The following is a 17,286-nucleotide window of genomic DNA, read 5'->3' as shown; positions in this document are numbered from 1 at the left end:
CAACATGAGAAGTTTCAGTGCAACTGCAATAATACAGTTTTCAGTTTATAAAAACACATTTTTGCCAAAAATAGATGTGAATTTATATGCTGAACAGGAGCAATCAGAATTCAGGTTATAAGAATACACAATGTGTAATGGAAGATTATGCTTTAATATAATTCAGTTTGTGTTAGTGTGCCACCATGTGGCTACAAAATATACTGCAGTTAAAAATACAGTACACAGATTTACAGGAAGTTTAAGTAAAATACTGTACAACCTATCTGTAACGCTCTCTAACATTTATGTACTTGTAAATTAACTTACTTAAAAGTTTCTTTTACTTCAATCTCGGTGATATATAGAATAGTGCAAAATGACAAGTATCGCAAGTCATTCCTGTAATAACTTTTTAGAATAACAAAAGTCTGTGTGCACACGGGCAAACAAGAGTTACTTGTTTTACTGTTGGCAACCTGTATGCCCCTTAGGGTTGTGTGATAACAAGTACTCTCAGCCTGTACGATCTGTCACTAATAAATCATAAATATCGGTGAAGCGTTTCAGAAATCACCAAAAGAGAGACTAAAATGTCTAGTACGTGAGCACATTCAGTTTTAAATGACTGTTTTAAGATAGTATTGAAAAAGAATTGTAGCATAGCATGAGATTTCGTTTTTGTCCTCAGCAGGGTTCAGAATTTAGAGGAATGGAGCCCGGGAGCCTTCCAATGGTCAGCTTGACCTGAAAAAAGAGCAAAAGAGTGTAAGTATGGCTAATTATAGCCATATTATAGCTCTAAATGTCATTCTTGTACTCTGATTCCTAACTACCTCGCTCTTGCTGAGTCTTCTCAGGTATGTTTGTACCTCCTCCACTGTGTCTGTCAACAGGTCATTGACAGCCAGGATCTGATCTCCCTTGTGAAACAGAGATGAAGCCTCAATCTCCCCACAATCAGACACACTAGAGAGAAAAAGAAATGTTACTGTTCTTTTAAATTTATAGATGGTTTTATTGCTAGTTGTTATTATTATCATCATTATTATTAATATATGTTTTTTGTATATAGTCCAAACAAACTTGCATGGAGTCCATAAGGACATGATGCTTCTAGTAGATAGACAGTTTTTGGAGTAATAACAATCATACCATGGTTTTCCCCCCCTCCTCTGAAATAACCAAGCTTTTTGCAACGTGATGACTTATGCAGATTTCCTTCTCGATAAGGGTGTGTGTTTCACTGAGGAATGGAAAACATGTAACAATGTAACTCAAAATGTAACTAGATTCTAAAACCCCAATAGTTTGACAGCTAAATCCTGCAATTCAGGATATGGTTTTCTATTAAATTGATCCTCTACAGATGCACTTATCACCTGGAACTGACCTGTTCAGCTAAGTGGAGGCACCGGTTCCACTGAAGTCAAAGCAAGAGTTTTTAGTGCTTTTATTATTAGTACTGTTTTTTTGTATTCCATAAATCCTAGGATGACAATGAGGGACATCTTATTGGTGCTGTTTTTTTTTTTTAAAGGTAAGATTTTAACTGTGTAAAACACTACAAAATATATAAAATGATGATGTAATTTTCAGGTATGAGGTTGACTCGCTTTTGTAAAATGAGCATTAACTAGTTGGGCAAGATCATTGCTGGATACGTTTGAAAAGTTTGATGCATGATGATTTGTGACAGCTAAGGTAAACTATTTTTTGCCTTAAGGTTTTAAACTAAGCTTTTTATTATATAGGGAACCTGACAAATTGCTCATACTAATGTGACAATAGCAGTATACACTATTGATTCTGCATGGTCTGTTGATGTTTAATTTGTTAGTTGTTTTTACATTTGTCCATCTGACTTAGTGGATGTTTCTGGTGTCTTCATATCATCGAATGCTTTTGTGACAGAATCCAACAGACTGTCTTCAGATGTAGTGATCATACTCTCCCTGGAGAAAAAAAGCAAAAAATGATAATTTGCTCAAAGCCTGAGAGTCTATAAAATCAGGCCTCTAGCAATAAGTAAACTCAGAGTGAACTCAATAAGTGCATTTACAAAAGACAAATTGGTCTGTTAAACCACCTTACGTAAATTCAAGTAGGACACAAATTGATTTTTTTAAGGGTGAACAAGCACTGTCTAAAAGTTTAAACTAAAGTTGATTTTAAATCCAAAATGTGAGTTTGTCATACCCTGATGACATGTTCTCGTTACTTTCCGGAGTCTCATCCAGCGGTTGCTCTTTTTTCACATTTTCATACTCCTGAATACATTAAATGAAGGCGTTAGGTTTTTATGTGGTTATATTAAATTATTGGTTAGAGTTTGGTTTTTATAAGTGGGAGTGTGTGTTTTTGTGGGTTTAACTGTGCCATACTGGTGTTTCAGATAGACTGCATTGACCCTCTTCAGATGGTGTTGACTTCTTCTTCTTTGCAGGCAGTGGAGGTTTACTATCAGCTTCAGTCTGCAGTTATTGAGAGGTACAGCTCAGAAATAATTCAGGCAAAGTTATGAGAACTGAGTCAGAATCACAGAAAAGCATGTGAAAGCGTTGTTGAGTTACCTCTTCAGTGTCATAGGGGTTTTGGCCTTTAGAGTTGGATTCTGTCGTGATCTGAGGTTCATTTTGTGACTCAATTTGGTTATTCTATAAACACAGTTTGAAAAATGATCTGTTTAGGACTCATCAACTTGCATTGATCAATAATTAATTGTTAAAAATGATAAAAAATGAACTTGTAATATATTTAATATATCAATTCAACATATCAAAAAATAAAAATGAATAGTTTTTAATCGTAAACGTAGAATGTCTCGCCTTTATAGCCTTGGATAAAGCATCGTACCATCTCTCCACGTCGTCACTAAAAAACAACAGATCCCATATATTAGCAGTACAATGACCATCCTTAATTTATTTTCCCCATTATGTGTATTTGCATTTGTATTCTTATTGGAATTATGGTGCAGCAATGGTAATCATAGCAAACCTGCTGTCTCCAATGAAGAAAAATTCTCTTGGGACCTTCTCTCCTGGATTTTCTGCTTTCATGAGGAGCACAGAGGATGGAAGGCACTTGAAAGCTTTACAGACCCATTCAAAAACTGGATTTGTCTTGGGTTGCAATTCCAGCATTGTGATGCTATATAGAATAAAAAAAGAATTATATCCCTGAATAATATTTACCCTTTTTGGTTATGTGAAAAGTAATCTGCAACTTTCGCCTTACGTGGAAGCTTCAATGGATTTTATAGGTTTTTCTCTCTCAGTGTTTTTGTAGTATTTTAGCTCATGGCAACTGTCATTTGTCTTTGAAAGTACAAAGAAGCGTCTCTTCCATGATTTCTGCAAATGAATAAAGAAACTGCTTAGATGAGATACACGGATAATACATATAAACTTCTAATATTTTTGTGTAGGAAATCCAAATGTTATACCGTATTTTTTATCTGTCTAGCAGGAGGGGACTTTAATAGAAAACCTGCGTGCACTTCCTCCAACTTAGCTGCTTCATCATGAAATAAAGCATTGGAGTCTGTTGCAGAAGAGTACATAAGTTTAACCAGAATTTAACTTCACTATCTGTAATAGTTCTCTCAATAAAACTTTAGTTAGACAAATTATTTGTATTTTTTTTATGATTTCAACTCTGGCTATTCTAGTTCTAGCCAGTCTGTATTGTTTAAAGGGGTCCTATTATGCTCTTTTACAAAGTCTTGATTTTGTTTTGGGGGTGTACTAGAACATGCTTTCATGCTTGGTGGTTCGAAAAACACATTATTTTTAACATAATTTACATTACTACAATACATTTCTCCCAGCCCGGCACATATGTCTCCATTAGTTCCGGGTTTAATGAAAGCCCGCCTTTCAAAAAAACGAAATGTGTTGTCATTGGTTAGCTGTCATATACACCTAGGATGCATGGAGGGTGAGTAAATAATATGCTACAGTAGTGTTAGGTCCTATCGTCAGCCTGCAAGATCGCCAATACATGATATTATAGTGCTAATGTATTTAATTATTTACGTACTTAGGTTCTTTGCCCAAAACCAGCTCCAGCATAAGGCTAAAAGCAGCCTAACATTATCAAAAAACATCATTACTGATCAGCCTAGCCTATTCTAGTGCAAGTTTATGCATTTTAAAAAAACACCCGCGTTATAAGTGAAGCTATCTACACTGTACGATGCACACGTCTGCGGCGCATTACGGCTCTGACGTGGCAACTTTAGTAGATTGCGGCTTCGGCATGTGTTTCGACCTCCTGTACTGCACACGTCTGTGGCGCGTTACTGCTCTGAAGTGGCCACTCTAGTCAATGCTTGTGTTTATACCTGCCGCACTGCGCCTTGTTGAAGCTGTTCTCCGTGCTGCGTCGCTAAATTTAGGCTAATCCCCCACCTTGTCCCTATCCTCCCTCCAACAATTAGAATTTCTGTGGGCGGGACTTAATTTAATGATATTCTAATGGACGCATTGTGACATTGTATGCAGAAAACAAACATTGCAGTCCAAAGGCGCCATTCGTTGTAGTTCTTGAGAAGGTTCTTGAAAATTTTTTTAAAACGAAATATCTCCTTTTGGAGTGGACTTTGAGATTTGTAACTTTGTAGATCTTTTTTATGCCCAAAGGTACATACCACACACTGACTAAAATTCAAAAAGTGAAAAAGCATAATAGCACCCCTTTAAAATAGATTTTAGGCATACCTGAATTACGTCTGATGTTCATTTGGATGATGTTGAATCACAGCTAAAACAGAGATGATATGTGTTGTGAGTAATGTCTTTATCACACATCTCAGATAATATTAAAGCAGGGATTGGTGCTTGAGCAAGGTTGTGGCAAAAATGAACAAAAAACCTATTACGGCTGTCACAATTAAAATAAAATGTGAAAATAAGTAAATAAATGAAAAGAGTAAATTCACGGAATTACATTTAGATTCGCTCACACTGCATCAGATAGACTTATAACCAATCAAACATGTTTTTGTTGAATTTAGGAATGCATTGGCCAATCAGATGCAATTAGATTAGTCAGCGCTGAAAATGCACCAATCAGAGGTGCTTAGATTAGTCAAAGTCCCTTTAAGACAAGTCATTTTACTCAGCAGCCATCTTTGAAACTCTTCTCGGGCATGCAAGTGCAGCTCCTATCTCTTTGAATGGGGAAACATGAAATTCTCCAAAAAATTGTACACTAAGCTTCAGATTAAATTTCATATTTGAAAACACCAATGAAATTTAACAACAACAGTCTCAAAGCTTGTTTATTATGTTCAGATACCATTAAAAAAGCTTGTTTTTGATGTTAGACCAGCCGTTGTGCATGCACAGTCATGAACGCTAACGGCGGCTGCAGTGACGCGATGACTTTACTAATCAACGATTAGCTCTTTTATTTAGAAGGCGGGGCTTATTCGCTGTATTGGGCGTGACACTTTCTCCCATTCATAAATAATAGGAGCGTACAAGTCTTTGGATTAGTCAGCGCTGAAATTGTGCACACACTTGCGAATTTCCTCATCATATGCAACAGTGCAGATACGATGTAAATAAAAGATTAATTTAGTAGCTACAATTTTAAACAGTCTACTGTTATTGACAGCAGTTTAAAAGATTGATTAAAGTAATTGGGTAAATTTTAGTATTTGACATTAAAGACAACATATGGTTTTTATAATAATAAGGTGATTATAACAATTGCCCTCACAAATGTAAAAAATGAAAATTTGGCTCCTTAAGAAAAAAGTTAATTTCTGACCCTGTGCTTAAGAATATACAACATAAAAATTCACATTCACCCCAGACCTTAAAGAGAGTTCACCCCAATTTTTCTGAGTTACATTTACTCACCCCATGTCATTACAAACCTTTGTGTTGTATTTTGTGTAACATAAAAGAAGATATTTAGAAAAATTGGTTTGGACCCCATTGACTTTCATTGTATGAACAAAACATTCATCAAAAAATCTTCTTTTGTGTTTTGCAGAAGACAAAAATCATACAGGTTTGAAACGACATGAGGTTGAGTGTGTATATTAATATAAGCATTAATATTTGGAAGAACCAAAGCAAAGCTTTTCACTGAAAAGCTGCACTTTAAATTTCCAGAAAGATGCATATTGCCTAAAATATGTTAGCAGTAGTGTAGCCTTCTTAACGTGCTCAAATAAATCAGATCAGTATATTCATTGAATCAGTAGACCTGTAATACATTATAAATGGATTACCTTAACTACTGTGTGTGTCGCAGTAAAAACAGTGTCCTCTGTACTGCTGTCCTGTTTTCACAAATATGCATGTCATGATTTTGAAGGAAGGCTTCTACTGTCGCTGACGAGGGTGGAGTTTCTAGTTATGTGTCCTCCTTTTGTTGAAAGCATATTTTAGATTTACGGAAAATCTAGTCACAGCAACTACCAGGTCCTTACTGGCAATGAGTTGAAAACATGATCAAAGCGATGAATAGTGATTCTTTTCCTTGATGTCTCAGATGGTTGTGGGTTTTTTTCACAAATTCCTTTCAAGTTTAAATTCTAGTAAAATTCCACCATTTTTGAACTTTCATGTGAAAGGTTCATGAACATTTTTTTTTTGTAATTTCTGATCATCTTGTTTATGTGAATTAATAATATCACTAGCTCACATAATTTAGGCCCTCTATAAAGGGGGCCTAAATTATTAGGCCTCTCATGTAAAATTTTTTATATGAGAGTATATTTAATTGGTTAAACAACAGTCGGCACAGATAGCCTTGTGGGCAGCGTGCTGACATACACTGTAAAAAACAATTTGTTGAGTCAACTTAAAATAATTTGTTACCCGGCTGCCTTAAAATTTTAAGTTCAGTCAACTCAAAAAAAGATTATTCAACTTGAAATTGTTGTGCGGTCAGTGACTGCTCGGGAGGCGTGGGATCCATTTGCGACATGTTTATTGACAAACTCGTAGTCGGACAGGCAGAGTTAATCACCAGCAAACAGAGCAATGGGGAAAATCCAGAGAGTGATCGATAGTCCAGGCAGAAGGTCGGGGCAGGCAGCGATAAATCAAACACGGTAAACACAGTCCAATCGGCAACGGAAAAACACTAGAAATGAAAACGCTCAGAGTGATAGTCAGACTAACCAAACTTCGCAGTGAGCGTTTCCAGCCGGCGGCCTAAAATGGCCGCCAGAGAGGAAGCGCTACGGGTGACCCGGAACCGGAAGTGAGGGCCCCAGGTACGGCATTGTGGGATATGTAGTGAGTTAGAACTCCGGTGAGGGTTCCCGCTGACAGCGGTTAGAGGGAGTCACAGAGACCGCGGTGGTGACAGAGCCCCCCCCCCCCTGCGAGCGACTCCTGGCGCGAGGAGGAGGCCGGCGCCGGGGTCTACCTCTTCCACGGGGGGCTGGTCGATCTGGGTGCGACGAGTGGAAGTCGGCAGTAAGGGAGGGGTCGAGGATGTCTGTGGCAGGGACCCAGGATCTTTCTTCTGGGCCGAACCCCTCCCAATCGACCAGATACTGTAGGTGACCTCGCCGGCGCCGGGAGTCCAAGATGGCTCTAACTTGATAGACCTCCTCGCCGTTGATGATGATGGGGGGAGGTCCCTGGGAGGCGGTCTCGTCTAGGATCTCCCTTCCTTCCGGACTGTCAGTGGGCTTTAACAGGGAAACATGAAAGGTGGGTGAAATACGGTATTCTGACGGAAGTCTTAATCTGAATGACACTGGTGTAATTTGTCTAATGATTTGGAACGGACCCACGTACCTGGGGCTTAATTTTCTGCTTGGAAGTGGTGACAGAAATGTTAAGTTATACTAAGTGACAACTTAGATATTTGAGTTGATTCAACTTAAAATTTTAAGGCAGTTGGATTACTTACCCAGCTTTTAAGTTTAACAAACACAAATATCTAAGTTGTTACTTAGTACAACTTAACATTTTCAAGTTGACTAAACTTATTTGAGTTCACTGAACTTAAAAATTTAAGGCAGCAGGGTAACAAGTTATTTTAAGCCGACTCAACAAATTGTGTGTGTGTGTGTGTTTTTTTTTACAGTGTACAACACCATTGCACTATGGTTGTCCCAAGTTCAAATTCGGGCTTGAAGACTTTTTCTGATCTCGTCTTGCTCCCTCTTTCCCGCTTCGCTTCTTGTCTGGCAAAAACACCAAAGATATATTTAAAAAAGGTTAAATAGTAGCCCATAATACTATACTCATAGACATTAGATAAGATTAATTACTGAGACATTGAGATTGAATAGTAATAAATGCCTTGATTTTACATCTAATAAGTAAATGATAAGAAACAGCTTGCACCAGGACAGTAAATCAAAGATTACTTGATCACTCTACCTAAAACGTACAGTGTGCACCAGTCGATTTCATGTTTTTCTGGGAATGTGTTTAACATGAGGAACTAAGATCTAAAAATGCCTATACATTTCTGCAGATTTGCAAAAGTGTTACAGAACACTTGAAATGTTAAAATGTTAGTGTTAGATGTGTAACATCAGTCTTCCAGTAAATATTCTTCTATGTTCTTCTATTCAAAATACATGTTAGTTTATTGACAGCAAACAAAAGTAACTAATTTCCCAACAACTCAGTGCAGTTTAATAAATCACCACTAGAGAGACCTAGACACATGGAGGCCTGTAACACTTGATGCAAGCTCTCTGTTAGCTTTTCTCTATCAGAGAGAAAAAGAAAAACGCTAGAGATCAGTTATGTGTCATGTGAAAGATGACAGCACTCCTCTGGTATGCTAAAAAGCTAAAAATGCAAAGTCTTTATACTGTAAGGCAAAGATGATCAGGGCAATCATACAAGACTAGTCAGGCATGACTGGACTAATAATGCAGCTTGGATGCTTGATAAGCTGATCAAAAAGAAAGAAAAAAACAGTGTAGACAGTGTAGTCTAATTATGGTTATAATATGATTAGTATGTTATACTGTGAATGAAAAAATATGTGGAAAATGCTGAGTGATTAAAATTTCACATGCAAGTGGACAGTCGGTTTTATCTTAGGGCGAGGGGTAATTTCCAAAAACATTCAGACATCATTGACGGGAGCGGTGAGCGAGAATGAGGAAACACCTTTTTCTACGAATCATCTTACTAAGCATGTACATTTTTCTATGAATCCAGATGATTTGCCTGATTGTTAGATTTCGGTGTCTATTGTTTAGCTGATCTTTAGAATGTTTATAAGTGTTATTAGAACACAGAATACAGAATCTGTTTTCTTTTATGTGAATGAAACTCTGTTAAAGAACAATCCAAAAGAGACTGTAATTAAATGTAGAATGAATGCTGAAAATGTATTAGCATTAGTGTTATATTATTTGTCAAGATTTGTGTATTCTACTAACTTAATTTTCTATGGATAAATCAGTGGTTATTATATCATGCAGGAAGTAGGAGATGCTATATTTAGAAGGATTTCCAAGGGGGGTAATTTTAAGGTGAAATGATTAGCCCATAATAATATCTTCACTCGTGTGTATCATACAATAGCTCTTGTTTTCCTGAATGCATCATGGGCTTTTAATCAAAAGGTTGCGGGTTCGAATCCCAGGTCCGGCAGGGATTGAAGGTGGAGGGAGTGAATAAGCAGCGCTCTCTCCACCCTCAATACCACGACTGAGGTGAGTCCCTTGAGCAAGGCGCCGATCCCCCAACTGCTCTCCGGGTGCCGCAGCGATAGCAGTATGGCTGCCCACTGCTCCGGGTGTGTGTGTGTGTACTTGTTTTTGCTACATTGTGGGGACCATAGAAGTCTATGGAAAGTCCCCACGATTCACAAAAACAAATGTGTGTGTGTGTGTGTGTGTGTGTTCACTACTCACTACTGTGTGTGTGCACTTGGATGGATTAAATGCAGAGCACAAATTCCGAGTATGAGTCACTTGGCCTCACGTCACATCCATTCCTTTCCTGTAAATCTTATCTCACTGCAAAAATGTGGACAGTTTAACCAGATTAAGCTTAAATGTTCAATATTGTATAGTGCATTTTTTTTTTTTTATTTTGCCTTCCAGTAAAGTTTCTTGGATGGAATCAGAAAAATCCTGTCCAACCTGCCTTCTCCTTTGAGAAAGTAGCCATTCATCTACAGTGATATAAAAGGTTTCTGCAGACTCATTACCTTATCTGACAGATCAAGGCACGTGTCAACTAAGAAATCTCACAGATGAATAAATGTGAGTTTAAAATGCATATGTCTTGTACAAAGAAATACAGATATAATAAAGAGATAAAGAGATATAGATAGAAGAAATATAAAGAGATTGAGATATAGAAATAGATTCTAGATATGGCTGAAACGTCTTTGCTGTTCATTTGGATGTTGTTGCATCCATCACCATCACACACTGTGAATCCTTTTACAGAGACAGTGTGCCCATCTGAGCAAAGACTTTGAGTACTTCAAAACACAGTGTCTCTGGACTGCTTTCTGTGGCCTGCTTTATTAAAGTATTTACATATACAGTGCCCTGCGAAAGTATTCATACCCCCTTTGTCTTTCACATTTTGTTATGTTGCTGCCTTATGTTAAACTGTTTCAAATTACTTTTATCCCATATCAGCCTACACTCTATACACAATAATTGCAACCCCCCCCCCCTCCCTCCAAAAAAGCAAACAAAACAGCAACTGTTTTTTATCATCTTTGCAAATTTTTTAAAAATAAAAAAAACTTAAATGATTCCATTGCATAAGTATTCATATCTGGGACAGAAATTTAGCTCAGGAGCATTCATATTGCTTGTAGAAGTTACTACACTTCGAGTGAAGTTAACCTGTGGCAAATTCAGTTGAAATGGTATGATTTGGAAAGGCTCACATGTCTTAATAAAAGTCTAACAGTTGAAATTCAAATCAGCAAAAACCAAGCCCTGGGGTGAAAAAAACAGCCTGTAGAGTTTAGAAACAGGATTGCATCAAGCCACACATCTGGAGAAGAGTTCAGCTCCATGATCATATGTGGAGATAGGAGAAACCTACAGAAGGACAAACATCACTGCAACACTCCACCAATCTGGCAGTGTGGCAAGACTCAATCATCTCCTCAGTGAAGACCCTCAGACTGTGAGAAACAAGATTTTCTGGTCTGACGAACCTCAATTCAAAGCAACATGTTTGAAGAAAACCAGACATTGCTTATCATCTGCACAGTACCATCCCAAAACTAAAGTGTGGTGGTAGCAGCCTCATGCTACGGGGCTGTTTTTCACTGGCAGGGACTGAAGGACTTATCAGAGTAATAGCTTTAATGAAAACCCAGTCCAGAGCATTCACAACCTCAGGCTGGGCAGAAGGTTCACCTTCCAACAGGACAATGACCCTAAGCACACAGCAAGTGTGGTTTATAGACAACTCTGTGAATGTCCTTAAGTGGCCCAGCCACAACCTAGGCTTGAACCCAATCAAATATTTCCGGAGAAACCTGAAAATGTGCATCTGCCCCCATGCAACCTTACAAAGCTTGAGAAGTAAAGAGGTGAGGAGAAGAATGACAGATAATTGCCAAATGCTGATGTGCAAAGCTTGTCACATCATACCCCAAAATACTTGTGGCTGTGAAGGTACTGAGTTAAGGGTATGAATACTTATGCAATGTACTTATTTCATTTTTTTATTTTTAATAAATTTACGAAGTTATGACAATTCTGTTTTTGCTTTGTCATTATTGTGTATGGAGTGTAATTTGATGTGGAAAAAATATATTTAAAGCAGTTTAACATAAGGCAGCAAAATAACAAAACAAAAAAATTAAGGGGAATGAATACTTTCGCAAAGCACTGTATATTGACAGAGGAACTAAACTTTAATGAGCCTTCAATAGCCTATTCCATGCTCAAGTGCATGCATAAAACTTGCCACAAAAGTAATGAATGTATCTGACAAAATAGCAAGGATATATTTTTTTCTTTCTGCGACTAACTGAATAATAAAATTTTGGATGATAAAGCCTCTTCTCATTGACTAACGATAACAATAGTCAACTATTAATGGGGCAACCCTGTTCCTAGAGCACCACTGTTCTGCATCCCTAATAAAACATGACTAAACGAAACTAACCCAAGTCTTCAGAAATTCTTACTGTGGCCCTGCAGGATTGAAGTTACTCCCTGACCTACATGTACTATATTTCGTCATTCATAGGTGTCCTCATCAGCATGACTATTTTCATGATATTAGTGCAGAGTTAGACGCCTTTTTTTCTTGACCCTGATGGGAAGAGAAGTTTCTGATCAACAACATCTTATTGTTCATCTTGCATTTCAGTGCTTCAGTATGCATTTGTGAAAAATCAGTTGTCTTGTGTTTTTTTTTTTTTTTTTTTTTTACAGAATGCGGAAAAACTGGTTTCAATCAGAGCCAATGTGGTTGTTTGGAGGAAGCTACAGGTTTTTGTTCTTGGCAGTGATGAAAACGTTAGGTGGAGTTTCTGGTTAGATGCATAGGTTAAAAAAACAAAGTTAGCAAACAATTATCATGAGTTTGTAATATGAATTTGTTTGTGGACACTCCATTTAAACAATAGAGGGTGTTAAGAGGTATTACCAATGGAAATGAATAATTGTATTTTATTCAAGAGAGTTTATTGCACGTTTAAAAAAAGTGTCAAAGTTTGTTGTGCTTTTCAAGAAATTACCTACCTATATAATTTTTATGCACAGATCTTTTATAACATACATACGGCCAAATAACAAAAAGAAAGAAATGGTTCAATAGGAAGTTTATTAACACTTCACAGTGTAACAGTGTGCAAAATGCATGCTTTTTGACAGCATAATTGGGCTATATATTAAATAGGATACTTACTGTTATGCAGTAGTTATCATAAAGTGACAAACATTTACAGCATTGCATAATGATTTGGTGCAGTGTGTAACTGGTTACATGCATTGCAAAACAAATAAAGAGTACACAATGACAAAGGTTTTACATACATAATACATAAAATGTCTCATACTGTTAAAATTGAGTGTGTTTATATTTATATACAAACAAACAAATATATACAGTGCCCACTGCTTCAACTACATGACATGTTTTTTTTACACATTTACATGAATAATGTACATGCAAAAGAGGATAGATACTTTAGATAACCAGATTGCCTCTTTTGTTACTTAGTAATGACTTGTTTTGCACCTGTATGTGCAAATGAATGAGCTTTTAATATCCCGTTAAACCTTTGACCTTAAATTAGACGTGTACAACATTTCTAATATTATATAGATGTGATGAGAGAATTTGCATTAGATTTTGTGTCCTGTCCTAGGCATGATAAACGGGGTTCGGATTGAGGCCTGGAAACCGCTGAACTAGGAGTTTTGCCTGCAGGTAATTTCAGTAACTTTATTTATAGGTCTCTGTATACAGTGATTAAAAAAGACAATTATTTTGCTCTGATTTAACATCTTACCTCATCCTTGCTTAGACTGCTTAAGCATTTCTGAATCCCCTCGACTGCGTCTTGAGACAGGGTCCCATTCCTCCTTAAGTTCTGAATCTGATGCTCCTGATAAACACTGGAGAAGATGATGATGGTGAGGAATGAAATATAATATGCTGTAAGTAGACTAAAAAAGACTTGGCATTAATTATCTATTGTAGAGTTGTACAGTACCATTTTTCGCCATCTTCCTGTGTTGGGATCACACTGTTTTCCAAATCGTTTTGACTAACGCAGGTCTCCATCTCAGCAAGTGTGTCCATTTCACTACAAAGCAGAAAAAATACAAATACCACATTTATCATAACCACTGAGGATTTTAATTAGGGAAGGATAGAATTGTACTCAACAACTGACACATTGATACACTCAGGAGTTTATTTCTTTAAAGCAGAAGCACCCTGATAATGGTATTTCCAGTACTGAAATTAAAGATATATCCACATATTTAAGATTAGTGTGGACCACTAATAATAATCAGCCACTAAAAACCTGTATCAGTCAGCAACTAGTCTAAATATGGTGGTTACAGTCTTGTGAAATGATAGAAATTACCTGTTGTCCAACTCAGTAGAGGCACAGTTTTCATTGAAGCTGATCGATTGCTTGGAGCAATTGTGATCTTCACTGGGGGAAAAAACAAAATGGTAGTCAGACGGAGATGGTGTCAGTCCTAAGTGTATTTAGCAGAATGTACTAGCAGCTTTTCCATAACTGCCATTATCTTGGCAAAACTGACATGAATAGAGAGAATTGTCTGTTGTTAAACTTTTACCAGCTGATTTAATTGTGTAGTTTGCTAGACCACAGACCACATCCTTTTCTTGATGATTGCATTTCTCAGGTATGCTAAAACCTTGCTTTCATTTTAACAGTCATCCAAAATCAGACCTGTTCAGCAAGAACTAAACACATCTGCTAATTCACACAAAAAAAGATAGTTGTTTACAGTGTTTAAATATATATATAAAAAATCACATACAGTTGAGGTCAAAAGTTTACATACACCTTGCTGAATCTGCAAAATGTTAATTATTTTACCAAAATAAGAGGGATTATACAAAATGCATGTTATATTTTTTAGTACTGACCTGAATAAGGTATTTCACATAGAGACAATAATAGTTGAATTTTAAAAAAATGACCCCGTTCGAAAGTTTTCATACACTTGATTCTTAATACTGTGTTGTTACCTGTTGTTACGTGATAGTTGTTCATGAGTCCCTTTTTTGTCCTGAACAGTTAAACTGCCCAATGTTCTTCAGAAAAATCCTTTAGATCCCACAAATTCTTTGGTTTTTCAGCATTTTTGTGTATTTGAACCCTTTCCAACAATAACTGTACGATTTTGAGATGTATCTTTTCACACTGAAGACAACTGAGGGACTCATATGCAACTATTACAGAAGGTTCAAACGCTCACTGATGTTTCAGAAGGAAAAACGATGCATTAAAAGCCAGGGGTGTAAACTTTTGAACAAAATGAAATTAGTACATTTTTCTTATTTTGCCTAAATATAATTTTTCTTTCATTTAGTACTGCCCTTCGGAAGCTACAGAAGATACTTACATGTTTATCAGAAGACAAAATAAGTTAAATTTACCCTGATCTTCAAATTAAAAAAGTTTTTTTATTTCCTTCTGGAGCATCAGTGAGCAGATTCTGCAAGGTGTATGTAAACTTTTGACCTCAACTGTATATGTTGCATCTGGGGCATGAAGCAAAAGGAATTTAGTGAATAAATTAAAATGTGGCAACACTGATAATTCATATATTTATCATACATAACTGACACAGTTGTGCAAGCTCATGAGGTTAATAACAGTGAATCAAAGACTTCAAAATTACTTTTTCTGTTTGCATGCAGTGTCATCCTCCTGTTGGTCTTCCAACACCCTTTGCCTAATCAGAAAAGACCACAGAACAATTCAATTTAACTTTGTCTCTGCAAATAGTGTTTTATCGACAGAGTGCATTCCACAAAGGGAAAAGTGCTCTCAAACACTTACACTGATCCCATGGACATGTATGCACCGCTGTCCTCTGTAGATTCATCCTGCTTGCCGTCATTCTCATCTTTTTCCTTAATAACTGCAATCTGCCAGATAGAGGTTTGAGTTTTATTTATGTATTTTGTCATATGGATATGTGAAAGAAGCTGTTTAAATGGCCAAAACCTTGCGTATTATCGGTATTGGAGGTTCGCTGACCTTGCGAGGATAGTCATAAAGATTGTTTTGTTGCGGAATAGTTAATTCATATGCTGACCGTCTGTCATCCTTTGGTTCTGAATAGTCCACAGGTACAGACACTGATCTAGATCTATATTCCTGCTGAAAAAGGTAAAGCATGTGAGCATTCGCAATCTCTTAAAAGTTTTGGTACACTTGACAGATTTTTTTGTTTGTCTCTTTTTTTGATTGCTTTCTGTATTTCCTTTTATGTTTCTTTATTATCAAATGTAGGAACTGGTAGCAAGTATCAGTAGGTGTGCTTAGACATATGACTGATAACATGGAATGTAAAGACAGAGAGGGAGAGAGAAGAATTGTTTACCTGAGTATTATCTGTATGTCGCAATTTATTTTGTGATATCTGGATCTTCATTGCCTTGACTAAGGCATTGAGCCAACCCTCCACATCTTCACTGAAAACACAAGAAAACACTACTTTAACACTACTTTCATGGAACTGTGTTATGATGGCAATGCGAAATATATTTAAAATAATGATGGCAAACCTGTTTTCTCCAATAAGGAAATATTCTCTAGAGTGTTTTGGTGTATCTTCTTCCACTTTCAAGAACAGCACAGAGGATGGAGAACACTTGGATTGTTTCTTGACCCAGTCCCACTTCTGATGTTTCTCAGGATTGGTAAATAGCAAGTTGATACTTTAAAACAGGAAGATGTTCTCATTATAGTACGAAAGTACTTTATGTATTTATTCATGAGACAGTCTGTTCCTTACTTAGAAATGTCTATCACTCCCAAAGGCTTTTCTCTTTTTTCATGGTTTTCATGATATGTCAGCTGGTAGGAGTTTTCGCCCATTTTGGAGAGCCTAAAGAAACGATTTCTCCATTGTTTCTGTTAAAGATAAATAAAACTGTTAAGTTTCACAAACAGAGAAACTGTCTTTGATAGACTGCAGATATTTCGGTTTTAGGTTGAATTGCAGTATGAGACGTACAGTGTTTTTAGTCAGGCCCGATAGAGGAGGGGACTTGCGCAGGTAACCAGTGTACAATTCCTCTACCACCGGTTCACTGTAAAATTTTGCAGCTGCTTCTGCAGAAACATAATTAAAGCCGATCAGCATTAAATAGTGTTCAATTCCATTTAGTGTTTAAGTTCCCAGTCCCATTTTTCCTAAGAGATTTTAGACTTACGAGATTTCTTGTTGTTGGACATCCTGATGTTGTTAGCTTTAGTTCTAAAATAGATGTGAAATGTTTAACTTTTATTACTGTAAGCCACTGACATATATCTGATAAAAAGAAACAACAGTCATTTATGATTTTGTAAAATAGCATTCAGTGCAATGTCACTGTCAGCAGACTAATTACAATGCAATGGAAATGAACCCTTCACCATATTTCAAATGTACAATAATATGACCATATAAGATGTCTTTTAAATGTTTCAATTCAAATTTTATTTCTCTACAAGCATCGCAAAGCAGTATCATCATATTAGTAGACATATTCTATAAGTATTGTTGCTTTACCTTGTGTCACGGTAAAAACGGTGTCCTCTGAGAAGTTTTTCGGTTCTCACAACATGTGTTAGGAGGAAGCTAACATAGGCCCTTTGTTTCTT

The 17,286-nt window shown here is 36.7% G+C and overlaps 2 protein-coding genes across 2 annotated transcripts; both read right to left on the bottom strand.

Moving 5' to 3' along the window:
- Positions 1–666: 666 nt before the first annotated feature.
- On the bottom strand, positions 667–6,347 carry plekhs1.1 (pleckstrin homology domain containing S1, tandem duplicate 1). Its single transcript, XM_051125077.1, has 14 exons — positions 6,230–6,347; positions 4,704–4,746; positions 3,428–3,525; positions 3,220–3,335; positions 2,980–3,132; positions 2,808–2,853; positions 2,553–2,636; positions 2,364–2,453; positions 2,179–2,249; positions 1,830–1,934; positions 1,135–1,225; positions 1,070–1,092; positions 816–948; positions 667–726 (listed from the first exon to the last, which is right to left on the bottom strand). The coding sequence occupies exons 2-14, from the start codon at positions 4,723–4,725 to the stop codon at positions 667–669; spliced, it is 1,092 nt and encodes a 363-aa protein (XP_050981034.1). The 5' UTR covers positions 4,726–4,746; positions 6,230–6,347.
- Positions 6,348–12,828: 6,481 nt separating this feature from the next.
- Positions 12,829–17,274, bottom strand: LOC127174517 (pleckstrin homology domain-containing family S member 1-like). The gene is made up of 13 exons (XM_051124981.1): positions 17,195–17,274; positions 16,857–16,900; positions 16,658–16,755; positions 16,436–16,554; positions 16,206–16,358; positions 16,022–16,112; positions 15,676–15,798; positions 15,475–15,563; positions 15,314–15,367; positions 14,020–14,091; positions 13,639–13,731; positions 13,435–13,540; positions 12,829–13,346 (listed from the first exon to the last, which is right to left on the bottom strand). The coding sequence occupies exons 2-13, from the start codon at positions 16,876–16,878 to the stop codon at positions 13,287–13,289; spliced, it is 1,080 nt and encodes a 359-aa protein (XP_050980938.1). The 5' UTR covers positions 16,879–16,900; positions 17,195–17,274; the 3' UTR covers positions 12,829–13,286.
- Between the last annotated feature and the right edge of the window lie 12 nt (positions 17,275–17,286).

This window comes from Labeo rohita, chromosome 12 (genome assembly GCF_022985175.1).
Source record: "Labeo rohita strain BAU-BD-2019 chromosome 12, IGBB_LRoh.1.0, whole genome shotgun sequence".
NCBI lineage: Eukaryota > Metazoa > Chordata > Actinopteri > Cypriniformes > Cyprinidae > Labeo > Labeo rohita.
Note: the sequence above shows the minus strand (reverse complement) of the source record. Positions and strands in the feature narration are given on the sequence as shown.